The sequence below is a fragment of the Schistocerca serialis genome, chromosome 2, assembly GCF_023864345.2.
Source record: "Schistocerca serialis cubense isolate TAMUIC-IGC-003099 chromosome 2, iqSchSeri2.2, whole genome shotgun sequence".
Taxonomy (NCBI): Eukaryota; Metazoa; Arthropoda; class Insecta; order Orthoptera; family Acrididae; genus Schistocerca; species Schistocerca serialis.
Window position 1 is genome coordinate 545430327 of NC_064639.1, and position 25795 is coordinate 545456121.

At 40.1% G+C, this 25795-nt stretch overlaps 2 protein-coding genes across 6 annotated transcripts in view; one reads left to right on the forward strand and one right to left on the reverse strand.

Moving 5' to 3' along the window:
* Positions 1-12268, reverse strand: part of LOC126457520 (peroxisome biogenesis factor 1) — a 385437-nt gene extending 373169 nt beyond the window's left edge. For 2 of the 3 annotated variants that reach the window (XM_050093859.1, XM_050093858.1), the window contains exon 1: positions 12052-12268. In XM_050093859.1, coding sequence (XP_049949816.1) covers positions 12052-12156 — 105 coding nt within the window. In that variant the 5' untranslated portion in view covers positions 12157-12268. The remainder of the gene's footprint in view (positions 1-12051) is intronic. The other variant, XM_050093860.1, reaches the window with a different exon arrangement.
* Positions 12269-12549: 281 nt separating this feature from the next.
* LOC126457521 (G2/mitotic-specific cyclin-B3) overlaps positions 12550-25795 on the forward strand; it is an 84871-nt gene continuing 71625 nt past the window's right edge. For 2 of the 3 annotated variants that reach the window (XM_050093861.1, XM_050093864.1), the window contains exon 1: positions 12551-12756. The gene's annotated coding sequence lies outside the window, so the exon portion shown is untranslated. Of the gene's footprint in view, positions 12757-25795 lie in introns of all 3 variants that reach the window. The other variant, XM_050093862.1, reaches the window with a different exon arrangement.

Sequence of the window (25795 nt, forward strand, 5' to 3'; positions counted from 1 at the left end):
TTTTTTTTTTTTTGGGGGGGGGGGGGGGGCAGGAGGGCTGAAAAGAATTGAAAAAACTGTGGGGTGCATTGGTAGAACAGAAGGCTGTGTAGTGCTTGGATGGGAACGGAGGAAGGAGATAGGTGGGTATACGACAATGACTAACAATAACTAATGCTTGGCTCATAAAATACCCCAAAATGACCTTACCATCAAATTATCCATCTCTAGCTGCAACCCCTCCTTCCACAATGACCTCCACCTGTTCAGATTCTGCCGTTCCTTAACCCTCACCAACACAGTCCTCCAAGAACCATATTGATCAGGTCCAAACCTCCTTGAAATACCCCTTCTCCATCCATAAAATTCTCATGCTGTGCAAACCCAAATTCTTGGATTCCATCCCACACATTGAAAATCTTGCTCTCCAGGAACTAGAGCAGTACACACAATGCCATCTGATAAAACTCTCCAACCTGTTCATTTCATAGTCCCACCGTAGACTAACACCTCTACAACTGCCTCCAAATGTCCCCCACGTCCCCTCATAGCTGACTAAGCCAACAACTCACCTTCGTCAATGTTGACATTCACCTCAAAGATGGCTACGTCAGTACCTCTGTCCATATCAACCAACTAATAATAGTACCTCATCTTCGATAGCTGCCACCCATGCCATATCAAGATGTCCCTTCGATACAGCCTAGCCAAATGTGGCTGCTGCATCTGTAGTGGCAGCAGTCCCTCACAAAATATACCAAGGGTCTCACTGAGGCCTCCATAGACCATAACTACCCTCCCAAAATTGTACAGAGACATATCTCTTGTGCCTTATCTCTCCAGTCAGGCACCACCTCCCCAAGTCCAACTGTCCGGCCACAGAGAAGCATTCCTTTCGTGACTCAGTACTGCCCAGGACTGGAACAACTGAATCACATTTTCTGCCAGGGTTTTGATTATCTCTCATCACGTTCTGAAATGAGGAATGTGCTATCTACTATCCCCCCCCCCCCCCCCTCGCCAGTGGTATTCTGCCGCCCTTTGAACCTACACAATATTCTTGTCCATCCTTACCACCCCCCATGAACCATGGACCTTGCCATTGGTGGGGAGGCTTGCGTGCCTCAGCGACACAAATAGTCGTACCATAGGTGCAACCACAACGGAGGGGTATCTGTTGAGAGGCCAGACAAACATGTGGTTCCTGAAGAGGGGCAGCAGCCTTTTCAGTAGTTGCAGGGGCAACAGTCTGGATGATTGACTGATCTGGCCTTGTAACACTAACCATAACGGCCTTGCTGTGCTGGTACTGCGAACGGCTGAAAGCAAGGGGAAACTACAGCCGTAATTTTTCCTGAGGGCATGCAGCTTTACTGTATGGTTAAATGATGATGGCGTCCTCTTGGGTAAAATATTCGGGAGGTAAAATAGGCCCCCATTCGGATCTCTGGGCGGGGACTACTCAAGAGGATGTCGTTATAAGGAGAAAGAAAACTGGCGTTCTATGGATCGGAGCGCGGAATGTCAGATCCCTTAATCGGGCAGGTAGGTTAGAAAATTTAAAAAGGGAAATGGATAGGTTAAACTTAGATACAGTGGGAGTTAGTGAAGTTCAGTGGCAGGAGGAACAAGACTTCTGATCAGGTGACTACAGGGTTATAAACACAAAATCAAATAGGGGTAATGCAGGAGTAGGTTTAATAATGAATAAGAAAATAGGAATGCGGGTAAGCTATTACAAACAGCATAGTGAATGCATTATTGTGGCCAAGATAGATACGAAGCCCACGCCTACAACAGTAGTGCAAGTTTACATGCCAACAAGCTCTGCAGATGATGAACAAATTGAAGAAATGTATGATGAAATAAAAGAAATTATTCAGATAGTGAAGGGAGACGAAAATTTAATAGTCATGGGTGACTGGAATTCGTCAGTAGGAAAAGGGAGAGAAGGAAACATAGTAGGTGAATATGGATTGGGGGTAAGAAATGAAAGAGGAAGCCGCCTGGTAGAATTTTGCACAGAGCACAACATAATCATAACTAACACTTGGTTTAAGAATCATGAAAGAAGGTTGTATACATGGAAGAACCCTGGAGATACTGACAGGTTACAGATAGATTATATAATGGTAAGACAGAGGTTTAGGAACCAGGTTTTAAATTTTAAGTCATTTCCAGGGGCAGATGTGGACTCTGACCACAATCTATTGGTTATGAACTGTAAATTAAAACTGAAGAAACTACAAAAAGGTGGGAATTTAAGGAGATGGGATCTGGATAAAATGACTAAACCAGAGGATGTACAGAGTTTCAGGGAGAGCATAAGGGAACAATTGACAAGAATGGGGGAAAGAAATACAATAGAAGAAGAATGGGTAGCTTTGAGGGATGAAGTAGTGAAGGCAGCACAGGATCAAGTAGGTAAAAAGAGGAGGGCTAGTAGAAATCCTTGAGTAACAGAAGAAATATTGAATTTAATTTCTGAAAGGAGAAAATATAAAAATGCAGTAAATGAAGCAGGCAAAAAGGAATACCAACGTCTCAAAAATGAGATCGACAGGAAGTGCAAAATGGCTAAGCATGGATGGCTAGAGGACAAATGTAAGAATATAGAGGCTTATCTCACTAGGCGTAAGATAGATACCGTCTACAGGAAAATTAAAGAGACCTTTGGAGAAAAGAGAACCACTTGTATGAATATCAAGAGCTCAGATGGAAACCCAGTTCTAAGCAAAGAAGGAAAGCAGAAAGGTGGAAGGAGTATATAGAGGGTCTATACAAGGGCAATGTACTTGAGGACAATATTATGGAAATGGAAGAGGATGTAGATGAAGATGAAATGGGAGATATGATACTGCGTGAAGAGTTTGACAGAGCACTGAAAGACCTGAGTCGAATCAAGACCCCAGGAGTAGACAACATTCCATTAGAACTACTGATAGCCTTGGGAGAGCCAGTCCTGACAAAACTCTACCATCTGGTGAGCAAGATGTATGAGACAGGTGAAATACCCTCAGACTTCAAGAAGAATATAATAATTCCAATCCCAAAGAAAGCAGATATTGACATATGTGAAAATTACCAAACTATCAGTTTAATATGCCACGGCTGCAAAATACTAAAGTGAATTCTTTACAGACGAATGGAAAAACTAGTAGAAGCCGACCTCGGGGAAGATCAGTTAGGATTCCGTAGAAATATTGGAACACGTGAGGCAATACTGCCCCTACCACTTATCTTAGAAGCTAGATTAAGGAAAGGCAAACCAATGTTTCTAGCATTTGTAGACTTGGAGAAAGCTTTTGACAATGTTGACTGGAATACTCTCTTTCAAATTCTGAAAGTGGCAGGGGTAAAATACAGGGAGCGAAAAGCTATTTACAATTTGTACAGAAACCAGATGGCAGTTATAAGAGTTGAGGGACATGAAAGGGAAGCAGTGGTTGGGAAGGGAGTGAGACGGGGTTGTGGCCTCTCCCTGATGTTATTCAATGTCTATATTGAGCAAGCAGTGAAGGAAACAAAAGAAAAATTCGGAGAAGGTATTAAAATACACGGAGAAGAAATTATAACTTTGAGGTTTGCCGATGGCATTGTAATTCTGTCAGAGACAGCTAAGGACTTGGAAGAGCAGTTGAACGGAATGGACAGTGTCTTGAAAGGAGGATATAAGATGAACATCAACAAAAGCAAAACGAGGATAATGGAATGTAGTCGAGTTAACTCGGGTGATGCTGAGGGAATTAGATTAGGAAATCAGACACTTAAAGTAGTAAAGGAGTTTTGCTATTTGGGGAGCAAAATAACTGACGATGGTCGAAGTAGAGAGGATACAAAATGTAGACTGGCAATGGCAACGAAAGCGTTTCTGAAGAAGAGAAATTTGTTAACATCGAGTATAGATTTAAGTGTCAGGAAGTCGTTTCTGAAAGTATTTGTATGGAGTGTAGCCATGTGTGGAAGTGAAACATGGACGATAAGTAGTTTGGACAAGAAGAGAATAGAAGCTTTCGAGGTGTGGTGCTACAGAGGAATGCTGAAGATTAGATGGGTAGATCACGTAACTAATGAGGAAGTATTGAATAGGATTGGGGAGAAGAGAAGTTTGTGGCACAACTTGACTAGAAGAAGGGATCGGTTGGTAGGACATGTTCTGAGGCATCAAGGGATCACCAATTTAGTATTGAAGGGCAGTGTGGAGGGTAAAAATCATAGAGGGAGACCAAATGATGAATACACTAAGCAGATTCAGAAGGATGTAGGTTGCAGTAGGTACTGGTAGATGAAGAAGCTTGCACCGGATAGAGTAGCATGGAGAGCTGCATCAAACCAGTCTCAGGACTGAAGACCACAACCACAACAACAACAACAACAACAACAACATCCTTACCAGTCCAGTCACAAGCATCAACTATCCCATCGAAGGCAGGGCTACCTGTGAAACCAGTCATATGATCTACAAGCTATGCTGCAACCAGTTTGCTGCATTCTCAATGGGCATGACAACCAACAAACTCTCTGTTCACATGAATGGCCACTGACAAACTGCAGTCAAGAAACAGCTGGACCATCCAATTGTTGAGCACGCCTCCCAACACGACGTTCTTTATTTCAATTGAAATCTTTTGTGAGAGATGAAAATGTGCAGCCTGTAATTATTCCAGTTGGGGTACTCTGGCAGAATCATTAAACTAAAAACATAGAAATGATATTACTGAATGATTTATCTACCCTTTAGTATCTTGGAAGTCATTCCATTAACCCAAATGGCAGGAATTTTTCTGGTTCCCATTCCTTATGTACTTGCTGTTGTTAACTGTACTAAAACATCTACTAAAAGAACTTACCAATTTTCAGATAAGTTCATGCAGTCTATTCAGAATAAGAATGTTACCGTTATAAATTGCATACACTACACATATCGATAACAATCAATTTTTGACAAAATAATTCAATTGGATAGATAAAAAAAATCTACCCACCAAGCGGCGACAGAAAACACGCATAAAAGGAAGTTATAATTAGGCAAGCTTCCAGAGCCAGTGGCGCCTTCTTCAGGCAGAAGGGTTGAAGGGGAAGGAAGACGGGTGATAGAAAATGACTGCAGATGTCTAGGAAAAGGTGTAGATTTCGGGAAAGTCACCCTGAACCACGGAACAGGAAAGACCCCTCCACGTGCCAAAGAAACTGATGTAGGCAGGCATATTCAAATACAGAGATATGTAAACATGCAGAATACAGTGCAATGGTAGGCAAAGCCTATATAAGACAACTAGTGTCTGGTGCAGTTGTTAAATCAGTTACTGCTGCTACAATGGCAGTTTATCAAGATTTAAGTGAGTTTCAACATAGTGTTATAGTAGGCGCAGGAGCGATGGGACACAGCATTTCTGAGGTAGCAATGAAGTGGGGATTTTCCCATACAACCATTTCATGAGTGTACTGTGAATATCAGGAATCCAGTAAAACATCAAGTATCTGATATTGCTGAGGCCGGAAAAAGATTCTGTAAGAACGGGACCAATGACAAATGAAGAGAACTGTTCAATGTCACAGAAATGTAATCCTTCCACAAGTTGCTGCAGATTTCAATGCTGGGCCGTCAGCAACTATCAGCATGTGAACCATTCAATGAATAAGGGCTTTCGGTGCCGAAGGCCCACTCGTGTACCTTTGATGACTGACGACACGAAGCTTTACACATCGCCACAGCCTGTCAACACCAACATTGGACTGTTGATAACTGGAAACATGTTGCCTGGTTGGACGAGTCTTGTTTCAAACTGTATTGGGCAGTTGGACTGTACAGGTATGGAGACAACCTCATGAATCCATGGACCTTGCACATCAGCAGGGGACTGTTCAAGAAGGTGGAGACTCTGTAATGATGTGGGGCTTGTTCAGTTGGAGTGATATGGGACCCCTGATACACTATGTGATCAAAAGTATCTGGACAACTGGCTGAAAATGACTTACAAGTTCGTGCTGCCCTCCATCAGTAATGCTTGAATTGAATATGGTGTTGGCCCACCCTCAGCCTTGATGACAGCTTCCACTCTCGCAGACATATGTTAAATCAGGTGCTGAAAGGTTTCTTGGGGAATGGCTGACCATTCTTCATGGAGTGCTGCACTGAGGAGAGGTATCAATGTGTGTCGGTGAGGCCGCGGCACGAAGTCGGCGTTCCGAAACATCCCAAAGGTGTTCTATAGGATTCAGGTCAGGACTCTGTGCAGGCCAGTCCATTACAGGGATGTTATTATCATGTAACCACTCTGCCACAGACCATACATTATGAATAGGTTCTCGATCGTGTTAAAAGACGCAATTGCCATCCCCGAATTGCTCTTTGACAGTGGGGAGCAAGAAGGTGCTTGAAACATCAATGTAGGCCTTAGGCCTGTGCTGTGATAGTGCCATGCAAAGCAACAAGGAGTGCAAGCCCCCTTCATGAAAAACACGACCACACCATAACACCACCACTTCCAAATTTTACGGCTGGCACTACACACGCTGGCAGCTGATGTTCACCGGGCATTCGCCACATCCACACCCTACCATCAGATCGCCACATTGTGTACAGTAATTTGTCACTCCACACAACATTTTTCTACTGTTCAATCATCCAATGTTTATGCTCCTTACACCAAGTGAGACATCGTTTGGCATTTACCAGCATCATGTGTGGCTTATGAGCAACTGCTCAACCATGAAATACAAGTTATCTCACCTCCCACCTTACAGTCATAGTACTTGCAATGGATCCAGATGCAGTTTGGAATTCCTGTGTGATGATCTGGACAGATGTCTTCTATTACACATTATGACCGTCTTCAACTACTGTCTGTGGTCTCTGTCAGTCAACAGATGACGTCAGCCTGTGCGCTTTTGTGTTGTGTGTGTCCCTTCATATTTCCACTTCACTATCACATCAGAAACAGTGTACCTAGGGATGTTTAGAAGTGTGGAAATCTCATGTACAGATGTATGATACAAGTTACACTCAATCAGCTGACCATGTTCACAGTCCTTGAGTTCCAAGGAGCACCCCATTCTGCTCTCTCACAACATCTAATGACTACTGAGGTCGCTGATATGAAGTATCTGGCGGTAGGTGGCAGCACAATGTACCCAATATGAAAAACGTATGTTTTGTTGGGTGTCCGGATATCTTTGATCACACAGTGTACGTCTAGATATGACTCTGACTGGTGATGCAGACGTAAGCATCCTGTCTGATCACCTGCATCCATTCACATCCACGGTGCATTCCAACAGACTTGGGCAATTCCAGCAGCACAAGCCAACACCCCACTGGTCCAGAATCGCTACATAGTGGCTCCAGGAACACTATTCTGATCTTAAACACTTCCACTGGCCACCAAACCTCCAAGAGATGAATATTATTGGGCTTATCTGGGATGCCTTGTAACATGCTGTTCAGAAGAGATATCCACCTCCTCGTACTCTTACGGAATTATGGACAGCCTGCAGGATTCATGGTGGCAGTTCCATCCAGCACTATTTCAGACATTAGTTGAGTCCATGGCACCAAATTTCGCATTCTCTGAATAAATGAAAAAACACACACACACGCACAGAGTGAGAGAGAGAGAAAGTGTGTGTGTGTGTGTGGGGGGGGGGGGGGGGGGCACGCACGCTTGATTTTGGTATGGTTACTTGTCGCCATTAGGAGAACAAATAAGCCATGTTCCATCCAAATCTGGGATGGTGGGTGAGTAAAATGCTTTTTTCCTGGTTGAACTAACAAGGAATGGACCTGAATCAAATTGGAATAAAAAGAGATATATGATGTAACGTGATTGAAGGAAATTATGGATTGATCAAACACAATCTGGGGGATAAAGGAAGCATCACCTTGATAATAGTGTGGGCAGTAAAAACTGTCGAGGGAGACCAAAGCTTGAATACAGTTAAATAGTTTCAAATGGATGTACGTTGCAGTAGTTATGCACAGATGATGAGGCTTGTGCAGGATAGAGTACCATGCACAGCTGCATCAAACTATTCTTTCACTGAAACTGACCAGTGAGACACACTTCACCTGTTTTGGTGGAACCAGTTTTATCCAGTGTCAGGAGGAGGCAGTCACAAAAGGGAAGGGGTCAATTAATTGTTGGCAGGTCAAACTTATGGCAAATGATGGTACCCCTTAGGGAAATGACAGCAAGGGACAAGAAAGGACACCATGTGCACTTAGTGTGTATGCCTGGGGGCCTCGTTCAACATGTTGAAGATACATGTTGAAGATGCTATTTCAGCAGCCACTGAGGGAAAAGGATGCAATCAACTGCAGATTGTGGTGCACCTTGGAACAAACTATGCCTGTCTTCTGGGCTCCAAGGTCTTGGGCCATTCCAGCAACTGGCAGAGAACACTGAGAAGACAAGCCGGGCACATGGAGTTTCAATGAAGCTCACAATTTGCAGCATTGCCCCAGAACTGATCATGGCCCTTTGGTTCAGTCCTTCCACTCAACTCAGAACCAGAGACTTTGAAAGTTCTTTAACAATCTAGGCTGCAACTTCCTGGACTTGCGCCACAGGGTTGAGAACTGGAGGGTCCCCCTAAATCGATCAGATGTGCACTAAAGATCAGAGGCTGCTACTTGTAGCTGACTGTGTGAGGTGTGTACAAAAGGGTTTTTTAGATTAGGTAACTCACCACTTACTGCAGATAACAATAGCTGTAGGCAACCCAGAAATATCAGCGTAAGATTGAAAGAAATTCGTCCCACAGGTGAGAGAGTTTAAAAAAATCATAATGGTAAACTGCCAAAACTTTTGTAATAGAGGGGCCAGAGTTTGAAGCAGTGAAACTCAGACAATACTACATACAGAAAGCTGGTTGAAATATGAAATTGATGGCAGTGAGATCTTTGGGGAAAATGTAAGTATATATTAAGAAGATAGGCAATTGGAAACAGAGATGGAGTATTTGTCACAGTAGAGAAACAACTCAAATGCACTGAGGTAGAAATTGCAGCTGCATGTGAGATTGTTTGGACAAAACTCAGTGTCAGGGGTGGGAATATAATAACAACTCAATCCTTTTATTGCCCACTAGACTCATCTCATGATGTAATCGAGACCTTTAGAGAAAATCTCAGTTCACTTCTACATAAGTTCCTCAAGCATACTGTAATCATCAATGGAGAGTTTTATCATACAAAAATTAATTTGGAAAATTCAAGTTTTGATAGCAGTTGGCGTGATAAGACAACCTGCAAATACAATACAATACTTTACTAAATGCCTTCTCTGAAAACTACCACAAGTAAATAGTTAGGAACCCCATTCATGATGGAAATATATTGGATCCAATGGCAACAAATAGACCAGATCTTTGACAATGTCCACATCGAAACTGGTATCAGTGACCATGACGTGGTTGTGGCAACAGTGAGTACTAAAGTACAAAGGACAGTTAAAACAAGCAGAAAGATACATATGTTCAGTAAACTAGATAAAAAAAAAAAAAAAAAATCAGTCGCATCGTATTTCAATGAGGAACTTCAAACTTTTAGCACAGGGTAGGAGCATGTAAAGGAACTGTCGCACAGGTTTAAAAGAATAGCTCACCATGCACCGGATAGATATGTACCCATGTACAGTCATTCTGAAAGAACTCCTAAAGGAACAGAGATTACCGCATAGTAGGTGTAAAACAAAGCATACGGCTATAGATAGAGAGATGCTGAATGAAACACTTTCCTGACTGTCAACAGAGCAATGTGTGATGCTTTCAATGACTACCGTAGCAGAATATTGTCAAATGATATTTCACAAAATCCAAAGAAGTTCTGTTCATATGAAATGGCTGCCACAGGCAATGAAGTTAGTGTCCAGTCCCTAGTGAATGAGACAGGAACTGAAACAGAGGGTAGCAAAACAAAAGCTGAAATGCTTAACTTAGTTTTCAAATGTTCCTTTACAAAAGAAAACCCAGGAGAATTGCCCCAATTTAATCATCATACCACTGAAAATATGAATGAAATAAATATTAGTGTCAATGGTGTTGAGAAGAAGCTGATATCATTAAAATTAAAAAAATCTCCAGGCCCCGATGGAATCCCTGTCAGATACTATGCTGAATTTGAAGCTGAGTTTGTCCCTCTTCTAACTATAATCTATCATTGATCCCTCAAACAAAAAGCCATGCCCAGTTCTAGGAAAAAGGCACAGGACATACCCATCTACAAGAAGGGCAGTAGAAATGATACACAAAACCACTATCCAATATCTTTAACATTGATTTGTTGTAGGAGCTGAGAATGTACTCTGAGCTCAAACATAGTGAGATACCTTGAACAGAACAACCTTTTCAATGCCAACCAGCATCGATTTTAAAAACATCGACTACGTGAAAATCAACTCGCACTTTTCTCACATGATGTACTGAAAGCTATGTGTCAAGCAATCAGGTAGATGCTGTATTTCTTGATCTCCGAAAAACATTTGACTCAGTACAACTACACTTATTGTAAGAAATACGATCATATGGGGTGCATCCGAGAAGTGTGTTGGAATGTTTGCTGTTCATGTTGTGTATTAATAACCTTGCAGACAATATTAATAATACAATCAAGCTCTTTGCAGATCATGCAGTTATCTATAATGGAGGACTAACTGAAAGAAGCTGCATAAATATTCAGTCAGATCTTGATAAGATTGGCAACTTGCTTTAAATGTTCAGAAATGTACAAATTTGCACTTCAAAAAATGAAAAAAACATAGTACCCAACAACCATAATATATCAATGAGTCACTGTTGGAATCAGCCAATTCATAGAAGTAGAGGGTGTAACACTTCATAGGGATATGAAATGGAATGATCACATAGGTTCTGTTATGGGTTAAGCAGGTGGTAGACTTTGGTTTATTGGTATAATACTAGGGAACTGCAATCAGTCTACATAGGAAACTGCTTAAAAATCACTCATGCCACTAGTTCCACAACACTGCTCATGTGTGTGGGACCCATATCAGATAAGAGTAACAAGGTATATTGAACTACACAGAGAAGGGCAGCATGAATTGTCACAGGTTTGTTTAGTACATGGGAGAGTGTCACAGAAAAATTAAAGGAACTGAACTGGAAGACTATTGAAGAACTAGACCAGGAAAGACTATTAACAAAGTTTCATGAACCGGCTTTAAACAATCACTCTAGGAATATACTACAGCTCCCTACATATCGCTCACATAGGGATCACGAAGATAAGATTAAAATAATTACTGCACGCACAGAGGCATTCAAACAATCATCCTTCCTGCGCTCCATAGGTGAATGGTGTGACAAGAACACTAAAAAACTGGTACAATGGGGCATCTCTCTACTGCACACCTCACAGTGGTTAGCAGATTACAGATGTAGATGTAGACCACAGCAACAGCTAGGAGGTTGTCTTTCACTTACACTTTTATTGTATCAAAGCCACTATGTACCAGATCTGTTACTTGCTGCAGTCTTCCACACCTCAGGTAGCGTACAACGCAGTGGCTTGATGGGACTGTAATCCATTGCCAGTTCCCCTCTTCGTTAATGCCTGATGTGAGTGGGATGGTCGTTCCTGGTTCTCAGTACTCATGGTTGAAACAAATAACCTGGGCAGTCCCGAGTAATATCTTGAGATGTAGCTTGTCGGCATCACTGTTATAGTACACAGTTACTGCTGAAATGACACTTTCACCCGGAACGTCTGTACAGTTCTACCTTGACGTAATCAGCTTTTTTTAAGGGAAGCTTCTGATCCTTTCTGTGAGCTCTTCCGGGGTCCAATACGTCACTTTAGCCGATCTTACAGTCTTGTACTTAGTAAATATTGCAGTTATTAACGGTTTTCCCATAGTTCCTAAAACGGATTCCAAGGGAACCTAATTCATTTCTTTTTCTCCAGTTTCCTGACTACGCGGACCAGGTTTTGTAAGCTCACAAGACAGAATTGCTATTTATCAAGTTTACTTGTATTATGAATCTCTATACTGAATGTCTCTACTATTGCGCTGCGTATCATATAATATCATCAAAGAAAAGCCGTCTACTTACCGCTGCCTTACTGGCATTTAATAATCGTAACCAGTAAGCTGAAAAGTGAAGGAAACAGTTCCTCGACGAATTGAGTTTGACGATAAAAGATTGTCCGTGGATCATTTTTTCTCGTCAATCTTTATTGTCAGTAGGCTTTGTACCTGTTACTTGGAATATTTACTAAGTTTCAGCTTCGATCAGCTGTTGTTGACAATATCCACATGCATTTACAAACTCCAAAGATATGAGGTGGATGTTGCAAGCACTTTTTTTCTGAACATTTCAAATGTATTTAAGGTACTCTGGAAAATTTCAGACAGATATATTTATTTTATCTCACAGGAATAAACATAAATTTACAACTGCAAAGCATTTTATTTCATCCTTTTCTTAATTTTCTGATCAGACACGGAAAGTTTTTCGAAAACAAAATAACATCGAACACGAATCTGAGAGCGCCGGTAGAGCGCACTACAATGAATTTAAAGGCTTTCATTGGTTCCTTCCTTGAAGGTTCAACCAATCGCATGTGATCGTAACAGTCATCAGAATTTCGAAAACTGTTCAGAATCTGCATAGTTGCAGATTGAGTATTCCTGCAGTAGTATTTCTATATACCACTTCTAATTAGCTCTGTGCTGCAGTGCCGCGGAAAACAGAAATACCGCTGGGAATAGCTTCTATCCGGACTTCTCCATCGTATTATTCGTGCGTATACCATCTGTAAGTGATATGTATAGCGGTTTTTAAAGGGACCTGTTGAAGTTTGTTTATGTTTGAGATAGCAATCGTTTGCCTGTAAATGTTAAAATTTATTAGAAAATATTAATTCAAATATAAAGGAAGGGTAGTATTTTGTTTCCAGTATCTAACAAAAGTTTTGTTACATTTTGAATATTACTGTAGAGGTGGCTAGTTAAGCAGCCATGAAATACAAACACCCTTTTTGTGTGAGCCAAAACTAACAATTTCCACTGGCAGAAATTCTGACTAGTAACACTAGCTTACTTCTAAACCGTTATTTGGTGCATGCTGACCAATTCTAACTATTACGCCGGTGATAAATGCCTTTAAGCTTTTGTAATTGGCGTCCTGTACGTTAGTATAACTGAAGGAATTAATAAAATTGAAGTATTTGGTCTAGGTTAATATGGGAATTGCTCATTTATTCGTTCTTAGAAATCTGAGCTGCACTTCTTCCTAATAATGCCCATGGGAGTTACACTGTACTCGCAGTTCACTTATAGGTTGTAACTGAGTGTTAAATGTTTTGTAATACATAATATTCATTGCTCTCATTGACGTAGTCGGTGACTTGCTATAATTGTTAAATGTCTCAGAAATTTAGCGGCACAGTCTGAGACTTAAGTGCAAGACAGATTCTTCATTGGCAAATTTACACGACACGCCGCGAATAATTGTCCGGAACAGAACCGCACACAATTAAATGCGAGTGGCTCAAGAGAGAATAGTTCGCAGTACTATGCTATTTCTTTGGCAGCTTACTCACTTGCCTTATTTCCGATTCGTAACGTAGATCTAATCCAGAAAAATAATCATTTTAGATATGGAGCTTGCTTTTTCAGGGTCAGTAACCTTTTTGTGATAAAAGAATAAGAACTAAAACTTTGTAGTCATTCAGAACTTTGTAGTGTTCAAGTCATATAGTGAAGTTAATATATTGTCTTTATGTGGGCGTTATATTTTTGCTTAATTTGTTTTGGAACTGTAAACCTGGCTTGTGTAGAATGTATAGTTCTAAAGTTTTGTAATCTTTAAGTTCCTGATACCTGTAGTGTTTGTAGGATAAGTAATCACAACCCTGAAGATTACATGCTGCTTCCACACTCTCTATTCTTTTGTTTTATGCACGATTTCTACAGGTGTCTTCAACCCCAGAGCTGTGTATAAATGTGTAATTTAACATAAGTTTTCTAAATTGTTGCTTTTGGAACAAAAATGTAATTGACATCTTCCTTAAGTGCCCCAATACTATATGGTGACAATAATATGGTTTGGGAGTCAGTTATCCCGGCAAAAATTAAGTATTTTTGTACTTGATATAATATAGCTTATCATAGGCACTCACTTGTAGGCCTAATTGAAAGCATGTTGCAAATATGTGGAAGTCTCCAAAGAGGACCACATGATGGTCTGTTGTGGTTTTGGAATTGACCTCTATTTTATATTAGGCATGTGTAAAAGATTTAAAAAATTTCATTTTAGAAAGGTTTTTGTAGGGGTAGACTTAACTCTGTGCTAGATTCAGAAGAGGCCAGAGGAAATATTTCCTTCTAGGGTTCACAAATCTTTTTTAGTGTGTGTACGTTTAGGATTGCTTATGTTTAAGAGATTGTTCAAATTGACTTGGAAGTACCTCAGATTGGTGAATGAATGAAAAGGTTTCTTAGATATATTAATTACTTGAGTTTGTAGGTATTACTATGATTTTGTCTTAAATGCTTTATTAAATGTGTAGGGTGGGCATTTGTGTGTTGTTTGGATATAAAACCAAAATTAATTTGCGAAGTGCGGTAGATAACTGTGCCTCACAGTGACTAAACATACTTAGGAAGATATTTGATGGAAAAATAATCTTGGTTTATTAAAAGTTCAATCAAAATAATTTCCCATTTCAATTTATTGGATCACTGTGTGGTCAGATTTTCTCCATGGAGAAAAGAACTACAAACATCCAACTGAAAAATGGGAAACTATTCCCGTTACAAAAGTTTCACTCAGTTTAATTTTACTACTGGACTATATATTTCTTAATAAGTGACTTTGTTGGAAACCTTTAACTAAAAGATGAGCTTCATAAGAAACATTGTTTTTCATCTTTCACCTAAAAAACCACTTTGTGTCAATAACATTCCAATTACATGTGTAATCCAATGTTCTATTTTCTTCCACGGCTTGCAGCTATCTTCCTATGGCATGTTTTTAATTTTCAACTTCACTAAAAGACACCACTTCAGTGTAGGTGCTGGGGTCATCATTCAGTGCTTGTCAGCAGGTCCAACTTGTAAGCATCTTAGTAATGTGGATGTTTCACATTCCACCTAGGTCTGGTTTTATGGCCTCCCATCAGTATCTATTTTTCTCTGTCTTCAAAAGAACTATTTTTGTCTTCACTGACTTCTTGTTTTACTTCAAGCTGACTTGTATTTTCTTTCATGAACTTGGTCCGTATTTCTAGTTTTCTCCCCCCTCTGGTTCTGAAATTTTAGGTTTGTTCTCTTCACCACAGCAAATATGATTCTATTACAGGAACACGTGTTTTCTTTTGCCATTCAGATATTACTGCGTGCAAGAAAACATCCCATTACCTCAATGTTTATGTATTGTATATACATTGTGTATCCTTTTCAATCATTATCATAATCCATAAATAAAGCTGTCTTGTTTTTGCATTTGTTTCAACCTCTTTTCTTCGCGTAAAAGTGCACGCGCACGCACTAAATATTTTCAAATCTTCTCAGAATAAGTCAGTGCCATAAAAGGTTTCAGAAAGGAATTTTGCCTCTGACAGGATGTGGACCAGTTCCATTTAACATACAAGCTACCATGTTAACTGCTTCAGCCCAGAAATGTTTGGACATTTGTGAAATCATTGAATGACCAGCTGCACCCAAGATGTGCATTTCCTTTGCATCCTTTTCCAGCCATTCTTTCCTCAGCATTGTTGTCTGCAGCTCATGGTCTAGTGGTTAGTGTTGGTGCCCCTGGATCACAGGGTCCCTGGCCAGATCGAGGATGGTGTCTGCCCAGGGGCTGTGTGTTTGTGTTGTCCTCATCATTTCATCATTCAGGAGATCGAAATGAAACAATTGGGTCTCCTTCAGAAGCTGTGGCATTGACATAATCTAAAAATGCTTTTCCTCTATCACTTCCATTTGGAATGTCCACACTGCCCAATTGACCCCTCCAAACAGCTTGAAGTACTGGTGCTTAGATTGTTCCGTAGCATCATGCTAATTTCAAAGTTGCTCTTGATCACAATACCAAGAAGCTGTGCCATTACCTGAGAAATACTTACGCACCTGGCCCCATAACCTGTAATTAGGCCCCATAAATGGAGCTTGATAATTTTGTTAGTACAGTTGGGTTAGATATTTAATAGTGTAAAATTGTCATATGACAATGCACACAGAGAATAAACAAGTGCCCATAAAATGGAAGTTAACACAAATCGAAAAAGTGGTGCCAACTTAAAACATTAACATTGTACCACTGTTTTCCTAAAAAATAATTAAATTTAATAATGGCAAGTCATTAAAAATCTTGGATCACATGTCATAATGAAGGACTTGAAAAAAATAGCCAGAACAAATAGTGATTAATAAGTACTTTCATATTATAAACAACACAGTAACATTTTATGGAACATGATAAAAATCCAGGAGAATGCACATCTTGTCGTGAGATTGACAGCTCAGAGTGTAAAATAAAATAGATATAGAATACTGTTAAGAGACAGGGAAAGAAACAATAGGACATTTCCCTGTTAAAGGGAATGGGACCATATAATGCAGTTAAAGTGGAGCAGATAGTTTAATTTACTGTTAAAATATATATTGGTCAAGTGGGCAAGTAGTTCAGAAGAGGGGCAATTTCATTGTCACAGGTGGGACAGCTGCACTACTGTTTTTGAACAGTCAAAAGCTAATACAACAAAAAGTATAAATAGAAATAGATTGGTTGTCATACTGACAGTTATATTTCCTTATTTTTAATTCTAAATGTCAGAAGTTTACAAAGTTAGTTGCTAATCATCTTTAAAACTTTGTCACAGGTCAGACAGGAAATGGCCATAACATTAATTATTCACAAAAATTTTACAAGAAACCTGTGAATTATTTTCTTTTGAAAATATTGAATCCACACTAACAAGTAGTTCTCTGCATGACATATCAATAAATATATTATTAATACTTAATTATAGATTTTGTAGTTGAAGAATTGTCACAGGTGGGACTTTGGTGAAATAGAACCTGTATTTTAATTTAAAATTAATTTGCTTGTATTATTTTATTATCCATTTTAACAATGAAATGTTGAACATTATCTGGTACCCCAAGATTAATCCTGAAATTAATTTTCATTCTCCATTTTTGTCTACCTCTCAAGAAATTTTATTCACTATTTCTTCTGATAGAAGTATGAATTCCTTGAATCCATGTGGTCAGCAGCCACTTTCTTCCTGGTGGCTGCCATTCAATAATTCTGTGGTAATCTCTCCTTTGACATCCATACCATAAGTTGTTTTTCTTCTATAAAATCTGCAGCTGAATTTGTAATGCCTATTTTCTTTCTGATGACCTCATTTTTTATTCTTTCTTGCCTTTATATCCCTGCATGCTGCCTCCAAAAGTCCATCTCTGTTGCACTCAACCTTTTTACTATTTGTGATGTAACTGTCCATACTTCTGAGCCATATGCTGTAATTCATATGGTTATTGTGTTGAAGTTTTTCTTTGTGTTTCTTCTCTAATCTCTTCATCCCATAAAATGATTTACTGTTCCAATAGCAAAATTCCCACCTTTTATTCTTGAGTTTTCTTCTCTTGTTTTCCATCTTGTGGCAATAACTTGGAGATATTTGTACTCTTCAGTGTGTTTAATAGTTCCATCCCTATTTCCAGTGTTAAATCTTTATTTCTCCCTATTAAAATTTATTTTGTTTTATTTTTGTTGGAAGGCCCCATTTTTTTTATACTCTGTTAATTTCCCTGTAACTTCATCTTGTGCCAAAATTAGTTGGTCATAGATGGACAAACTTGTTCTTCTTTGGGAACTAGTTCTCTCCTTTTTATTTTTTTAACAGTTAATTTTTACTCATTCACTCTTCATTTGTGCATGGTATATGGTTCTTATGAAAAATTGAAAATTAGTAGCATAGGTCAGTGAAGATGGAAGGTGACAAGAGGGGCAGTTGGCCTCCCCCTTGAGTACAGAGCTTTTATCCATTACAGAATTCTCACACGCTTGTAGAAATTTTCGTGATTCTGCAAAACCTCATGTTTAGCCAACTGTAGTGTTACATGGCTCATCGCAGTGAAATAAGACTAAGGTGGCACACGAAAAACCAGTCCAGAGTACAGACTGCTACGAGCAGAGTAGGTAAACATGTACTTAGTCCGTAAAGAATTAACAACTAAGCTAATGCAAACAGCTACTTCGAAGAAATAGGTGATGACTAGTGGGCGACAGTGCCGAGTCTGATACTCGGGGTCAATTTTTGTGTGGCACCCTGTACCACTGAAATAATATTGTAGAAATTATCATCCTCTATAAAAAAAAAGTGCCACCACACACTAGATTGCAGAGTGTGGGTTCCATCCTGTTGTAAAATGGTCTGCCTTCCATAACAATGAACTTGCTGTTTTACCTTGGATCAAAAAGACGGAAAATGGCTACTCGTGTGTGCTGTGCAGTCTTCCTTTGCATGTGTAATATCAAGAAAGCTTGCCTTTTTATGTCTTCTGCTGTTTCAATAAACAGTGAAGTAAGCAGATATGTCCTTTTACCTGAGAAGATGTAGTATATATCATGTAATTTTCATGTAATTTACTTAATTATAAGATACATTTTAATTACCATTCATGGAAGCTGAATAGAATATGAAAAGAACCAAAAGTCAAAGATTCAAAAAGGTTTGAAACAGATCTAGAATGGGTGTGCACAGCCAACAAAACAAACAACTCGGTATTGAACTAACTACAAGCAACCGGCAGTGGAACTGCAGTGAGCGTCCTTGTGAAGGACGAAGACTCTGTCCGAGGGAGACACACTGATGGGAACAGGCCCGAGGCTGGAATGAGACCGGCCGACGTGCCGTTGTGGAAATGAGACTGACAGTTTCCTGTTCCCGGGGACTAGAAGTAGAAAGCTGTGGCCAAAGTGAACTATGAAAGACCGTTTCTTAGAATTCGTTCCTCGCTCCTTCCATTCAACTTGGTGAACTGTTCCCTTGGATCTGTTCGTTCGCAAATGATGTGTCTAATAGATCAACAAATTGTAATGAATACATATCGTTTACTGAGATCCCGCATGTTTGTACATTCTGTCTACAAATACTAAATGAAGGGACTGATTTCTAACTTTCTTCTTTCCAATTATTTGTTGCAAACAGAATATGATCTATAGTTGATCTCCTTGCTCAGAAGTCAGCTTGGTCCTCGGCCTCCATTTCCTTAAATGCTGTTTCCAAATTTGCTTATAACTAACATAAATTTCAGTACAGTGCTACTTCAAAGTATTGAGTACTTCATTATTTCTCTTGAAAAATGTACCACTTAGAAAAATGGACAGTTGACTCCTCACACATTTTCAAAAGTCTAAATTGCTTGAAAACTTGTAAGGTGTCCCTTACAAGGTGCCTTGATTTGGAAGAATAGCAAGAACTTGTTCAAACTCTTATGTAGGATACATCTTTCTTGTCAACTTTGAATACCTTTGCCAAGTTCCGTACAGATCTCGTACACATAATCTGTATTTCCCTATTGTCTTAACCACTTCTACGCGAACACAGCATATCTTTACTCGGATTTCTTTCTAGCAGTTTGAAATTCCACTAAAATGTTCCTGGCATGATTTTTCCAATTTGTTCTGAACTGGTAACTGCTTGGGGATTTAGTAAAGTCATCAGGATGTGATTCATCACCACTCATCTCAGATCTCTGTAGAGAAGAAAATTTCTGGTTGGTGAATGTTGAAAAACCTGCACTTTCTCTTAATCTGATTTTAGAAAACTTTTACCACATATTAGAGTACAGGTAATGTAAGCATTGAAGTAATGCTTGCTGCAACTATCTATCATGTTAACAGATTTCCAGTGTCTGTCCAGAAGATCTGTTGTTGTTGTGGTCTTCAGTCCTGAGACTGGTTTGATGCAGCTCTCCATGCTACTCTATCCTGTGCAAGCTTCTTCATCTCCCAGTACCTACTGCAGCCTACATCCTTATGAATCTGCTTAGTGTATTCATCTCTTGGTCTCCCTCTACGATTTTTACCCTCCACGCTGCCCTCCAATGCTAAATTTGTGATCCCTTGATGCCTCAAAACATGTCCTACCAACCGATCCCTTCTTCTAGTCAAGTTGTGCCACAAACTTCTCTTCTCCCCAATCCTATTCAATACCTCCTCATTAGTTACGTGATCTACCCACCTTATCTTCAGCATTCTTCTGTAGCACCACATTTCGAAAGCTTCTATTCTATTCTTGTCCAAACTGGTTATCGTCCATGTTTCACTTCCATACATGGCTACACTCCATACAAATACTTTCAGAAACGTCTTCCTGACACTTAAATCTATACTCGATGTTAACAAATTCCTTTTCTTCAGAAACGCTTTCCTTGCCATTGCCAGTCTACATTTTATATCCTCTCTACTTCGACCATCATCAGTTATTTTACTCCCTAAATAGCAAAACTCCTTTACTACTTTAAGTGTCTCATTTCCTAATCTAATCCCCTCAGCATCACCCGATTTAATTTGACTACATTCCATTATCCTCGTTTTGCTTTTGTTGATGTTCATCTTATATCCTCCTTTCAAGACACTGTCCATTCCGTTCAACTGCTCTTCCAAGTCCTTTGCTGTCTCTGACAGAATTACAATGTCATCAGCGAACCTCAAAGTTTTTATTTCTTCTCCATGGACTTTAATACCTACTCCGAACTTTTCTTTTGTTTCCTTTACTGCTTGCTCAATATACAGATTGAACATCTGGGAGAGGCTACAACCCTGTCTTACTCCCTTCCCAACCACTGCTTCCCTTTCATGTCCCTCGACTCTTATAACTGCCATCTGGTTTCTGTACAAATTGTAAATAGCCTTTCGCTCCCTGTATTTTACCCCTCCCACCTTTAGAATTTGAAAGAGAGTATTCCAGTCAACATTGTCAAAAGCTTTCTCTAAGTCTACAAATGCTAGAAACGTAGGTTTGCCTTTCCTTAATCTTTCTTCTAAGATAAGTCGTAAGGTCAGCATTGCCTCATGTGTTCCAACATTTCTGCGGAATCCAAACTGATCTTCCCCGAGGTCCGCTTCTACCAGTTTTTCCATTCGTCTGTAAAGAATTCGCGTTAGTATTTTGCAGCTGTGACTTATTAAACTGCTAGTTCGGTAATTTTCACATCTGTCAACACCTGCTTTCTTTGGGATTGGAATTATTATATTCTTCTTGAAGTCTGTGGGTATTTTGCCTGTCTCGTACATCTTTCTCACCAGATGGTAGAGTTTTGTCATGACTGGCTCTCCCAAGGCTATCAGTAGTTCTAATGGAATGGTGTCTACTCCTGGGGTCTTGTTTCGACTCAGGTCTTTCAGTGCTCTGTCAAACTCTTCACGCAGTATCTTATCTCCCATTTCATCTTCATCTACATCCTCTTCCATTTCCATAATATTGTCCTCAAGTACATCGCCCTTGTATAGACCCTCTATATACTCCTTCCACCTTTCTGCCTTCCCTTCTTTGCTTAGAACTGGGTTTCCATCCGAGCTCTTGATATTCATACAAGTGGTTCTCTTCTCTCCAAAGGTCTCTTTAATTTTCCTGTAGGCAGTATCTATCTTACCCCTAGTGAGACAAGCCTCTACACCCTTACATTTTTCCTCTAGCCATCCCTGCTTAGCCATTTTGCACTTCCTGTCGATCTCATTTTTGAGACGTTTGTATTCCTTTTTGCCTGCTTCATTTACTGCATTTTTATATTTTCTCCTTTCATCAATTAAATTCAATATTTCTTCTGTTACCCAAGGGTTTCTATTAGCCCTCGTCTTTTTACCTACTTGATTCTCTGCTGCCTTCACTACTTCATCCCTCAGAGCTACCCATTCTTCTTCTACTGTATTTCTTTCCCCCATTCCTGTCAATTGTTCCCTTATGCTCTCCCTGAAACTCTGTACAACCTCTGGTTCTTTCAGTTTATCCAAGTCCCATCTCCTTAAATTCCCACCTTTTTGCAGTTTCTTCAGTTTCAATCTGCAGTTCATAACCAATAGATTGTGGTCAGAATCCACATCTGCCCCTGGAAATGTCTTACAATTTAAAACCTGGTTCCTAAATCTCTGTCTTACCATTATGTAATCTATCTGATACCGTTTAGTATCTCCAGAATTCTTCCAGGTATACAACCTTCTTTCATGATTCTTGAACCAAGTGTTAGCTATGATTAAGTTATGCTCTGTGCAAAATTCTACAAGGCGGCTTCCTCTTTCATTTCTTCCCCCCAATCCATATTCACCTACTATGTTTCCTTCTCTCCCTTTTCCTACTGACGAATTCCAGTCACCCATGACTATTAAATTTTCGTCTCCCTTCACTAGCTGAAGATCTGATTTGATAAATATGTCTTACAGTACAGGAAAGCTTAATTTCAGAAACAACTGATTTGGCATAGTCCAAAAATTCCTGTGCATTTATGGCTTCTGTAACTTTGTTCCAAACTGCCCTTTTAGTTAGTTACTATGCTATCCACTGCACCTTTCCCTTGTGATCTTGCAAAGAAAAGCCATTCTCTAGACACTACAATGTCTTGCATTGTGTAGCAGAGGTTAGAAATGGTGAATTTGTTCAGAAATTGATCTGTGCAACTGTCAGAAAAAATTCCAGTGAAGATCAGTTTTGGAAGCTCTTGTTTCAATTTACTTACTAGCCACTTCAAAGAAGCACAAAGTGAGTACTTGTGATGGCACTGTTCATTGCTCACAACTGCAAATGACTGTAGTCCCGTTTTCAGCCAAGCACAGTCAGTGACCACTGTAATTTGTGTATGATTCCAGTGAGCACTTTTCTCACATTGTGTCAATGCTGCATAGTTTTCTGCAAAATCTGTTTGCAATGTACCTTCATCACTAACTGATGCTTTGTCTTGAAAGCTACAGATTGTATCCTTCTAAGAAGTGCTGTTTGAACTTAGTTGAAATGGAAGTTCAGAGATAACTTAACTTCCACTAGCACTAATCTGTTTAGTGACTTAAGTTTGGTTCACTGTCTAAATCATATTATGTCGCATAAAACACTTTATATCAGATAGTGTGTGCAGATTTGTGATGCACTTCTTGCAGTCACTTGTCATGTGTATTTAATTTTCCGTGTCACAGAAAACAAGATTCATAAGGTCAGTGTGAGTAGCAGGGAAACTACCTATTTTTCTGTGAATGGCTTTAACGATGAAGTTGAAGTTAGCGTGATATTTGCACACGCATGTATTGTGAAGCATTTGAGAAGTTATAACAGTAGTTTCAGGCCACAGCTTGTAAAATTTTGATATCTTTATAACAATATTAGGATTCTCTTACTTAAAAAGCAAAACTGCTTCCTTAACTGTCAGTCATGTGGCATTTGTCTACAATAGACTTCACATCCTTTATAGCAGATGCTACATTGATTTCATCATTTGTGAAAAAGTTTTGTATTTTGATCAGATTGTCACCTGCAAGTTCAGAAGATGTTTTCTTCTGAGAAAATCTGCTTTACTGCCTTTTTAGGTAAGCTTTCACTTGAAAACTTTATTATTGCTGGTTTATATATAGGCTTGAAGGAAGCACCTTCTTTAAGTAAAATACAGCTTTGCCGAGGGCTGAGGACATTTATAAGATCCTAACTGGGAAGCTGGTCTGTAGTCGATACAGATTTTAGTTTGTCTGCTCTTTCTTATTCTTTCCGCTTTTTTCTTATCTTTCAATAAAGATTTTTCACTGGAGGGTCCCCTCATCTTCATATTTTCCTGTTTCTTTTTTGTTATGGGCATTGTACTTGCTGGCATCTTTCTTCAACTTTTCTGGAATTTTTCTCATATGCTCTGCTGTCGTAATCTTCCCCATTTCCTGAATTAATTTTTTTTTTTTTTTTTTTTTTTGTGTAAACCATCAAGCACTTAGTATACCAACCAGCATAACTAACAATAACTGTTAAATGTTTGAATTGTAGCAACATTCAAAAACACTCAAAGGTGGGACACAATTTCTCTTAACATCTATGAATGATCATGTGCAGATTAACAGCTCTGTCATGGGTCATTGTTTTTGTTACTTAAAACCTAAAAGGCACAGAATTGCTGTGATTGCTGAGTTTAGAAGGTAAAAACTTTTAAGTTTTTGTCACTGGTAGGACACTAAATGCATAGTTACGGCAAGCACGGGGTCCCGAGCTATTGCAGCCTTCCTTCTTTCCAGGACTGCATTTCCTTGCCCTTCCCCCTCCTTTCCTCTTCTTGCTTCTTCCCGTTCACCCTCTCGTCTCCCTCTTTGGTGCCTTTAAGTTGGCCCCACAATCCTCCTGGTTCTGTTGACTTTGCAATTTGGTTTTGTTGTGTAATCACCTAATCCTTTTGGCATTCCCTGGTCCCTATTTACGGTTGGACCTCCATTACTAAATTTCTATTCCGTAGTGAGAGCCATGTGAGGAGCAGCAGCTTACCTAGTGTCCGACATGTGCCCTCCTAGTCCATTCCATCTTTTCTTTAACGTCATTGTCTGATGCTAGGATGCGTAGCCAAAACAGTATCCAGCCCGTGTGGTAGGGTCACTATGTACCCTTTTGGTTGAGCCCCCTGAACACATAGGGATCACACTTCTGATAACTGAACTGTGACCTCTTCACTTAAGCTTAGGAGTGGTTGCTTGTCGTCCTGGAGCATCGGAACTCCCGGCAGTGGCCACTGTGCCATACGGCTCTTGGTGTGACTGGGTGGTGCCTGTGGGGAGAGCCCCTGATAGGGGTGGGTGGTATCAGGGTGGACACTATGCAAATGAAACTCATACAGATCCAGAACTCTGGCCGTTCTTCTGCAGCTGTCTCTCTGTGTGGAACTGACTCTTCTAGTGCTGCTACTCCTGCCCTTCTGGCCTTCCCTTCCATGGCTACCCCCTGGGAGGAGGGTCAGGCCCGTCGGCTTGGGGTGAAACCTTTGCCCCCCACTATATGGTTGCACCATGACTGATGAGGATACTTACACAAATACCAAACCTTTATTTTTTGTGGAACACATTGAAGACAAGTTTGGTAAAGTAGACTCTCTGAGCAAGACGCGGTCGGGTTCGTTGTTGATCAAAACTGCTTCAGCTGCCCAGTCTGTGGCCCTTCATGCCTGTAACCATCATGGCACAATTTGTGTGTCGATTACCCCCCACCAGTCTCTAAATATGGTTCAAGGTGTGATTTTTTTTTCCCAGGGACCTCATTCTTCAACCTGATGAGGAACTTCGGGACAATCTCTGACGGCGGGGTGTTCACTTTGTTTGGAGTGTTCAGAAGAGTCCGAAGGACAATCACGTTCATACTGGTGCCTTTAGCTTGGCCTTTGAAGGGGATACCCTCACTAAGAAAGTAAAGATTATGGTTTATCGATGTGACATGAAGCCGTACATCCCACCACCTACGAGGTTTAAGTGCTTGTGTTTTGGACACATCGTCCCACTGTTCCCAGGCCCCTCTCTATGGTGACTGGACATCTTCTCCATGAGGGAGTTCCTGTGGTCTCCCTCCTGTGTGTTAGTCATGGCAATCATTCTCAAAGTTCATCAGATGCCCCAGTTTATAACAAGGAAAAAAAGATACAGAAGTAAAAGTCCTTTGATCGTCTAACCTACACTGAGGCTCATAAGAAGTATGCATGTCTTCACCCTGTGTCCTTGACGTCTAGTTATGCTTAAGTTACATCTTCACCCCTTCCTCCCCCTTCCTTACCCCAGTCCCGAATCCCTCTGTCCCCCCCCCTAGCGGTTCCCACACCCTCTCCTCAGTGCCACT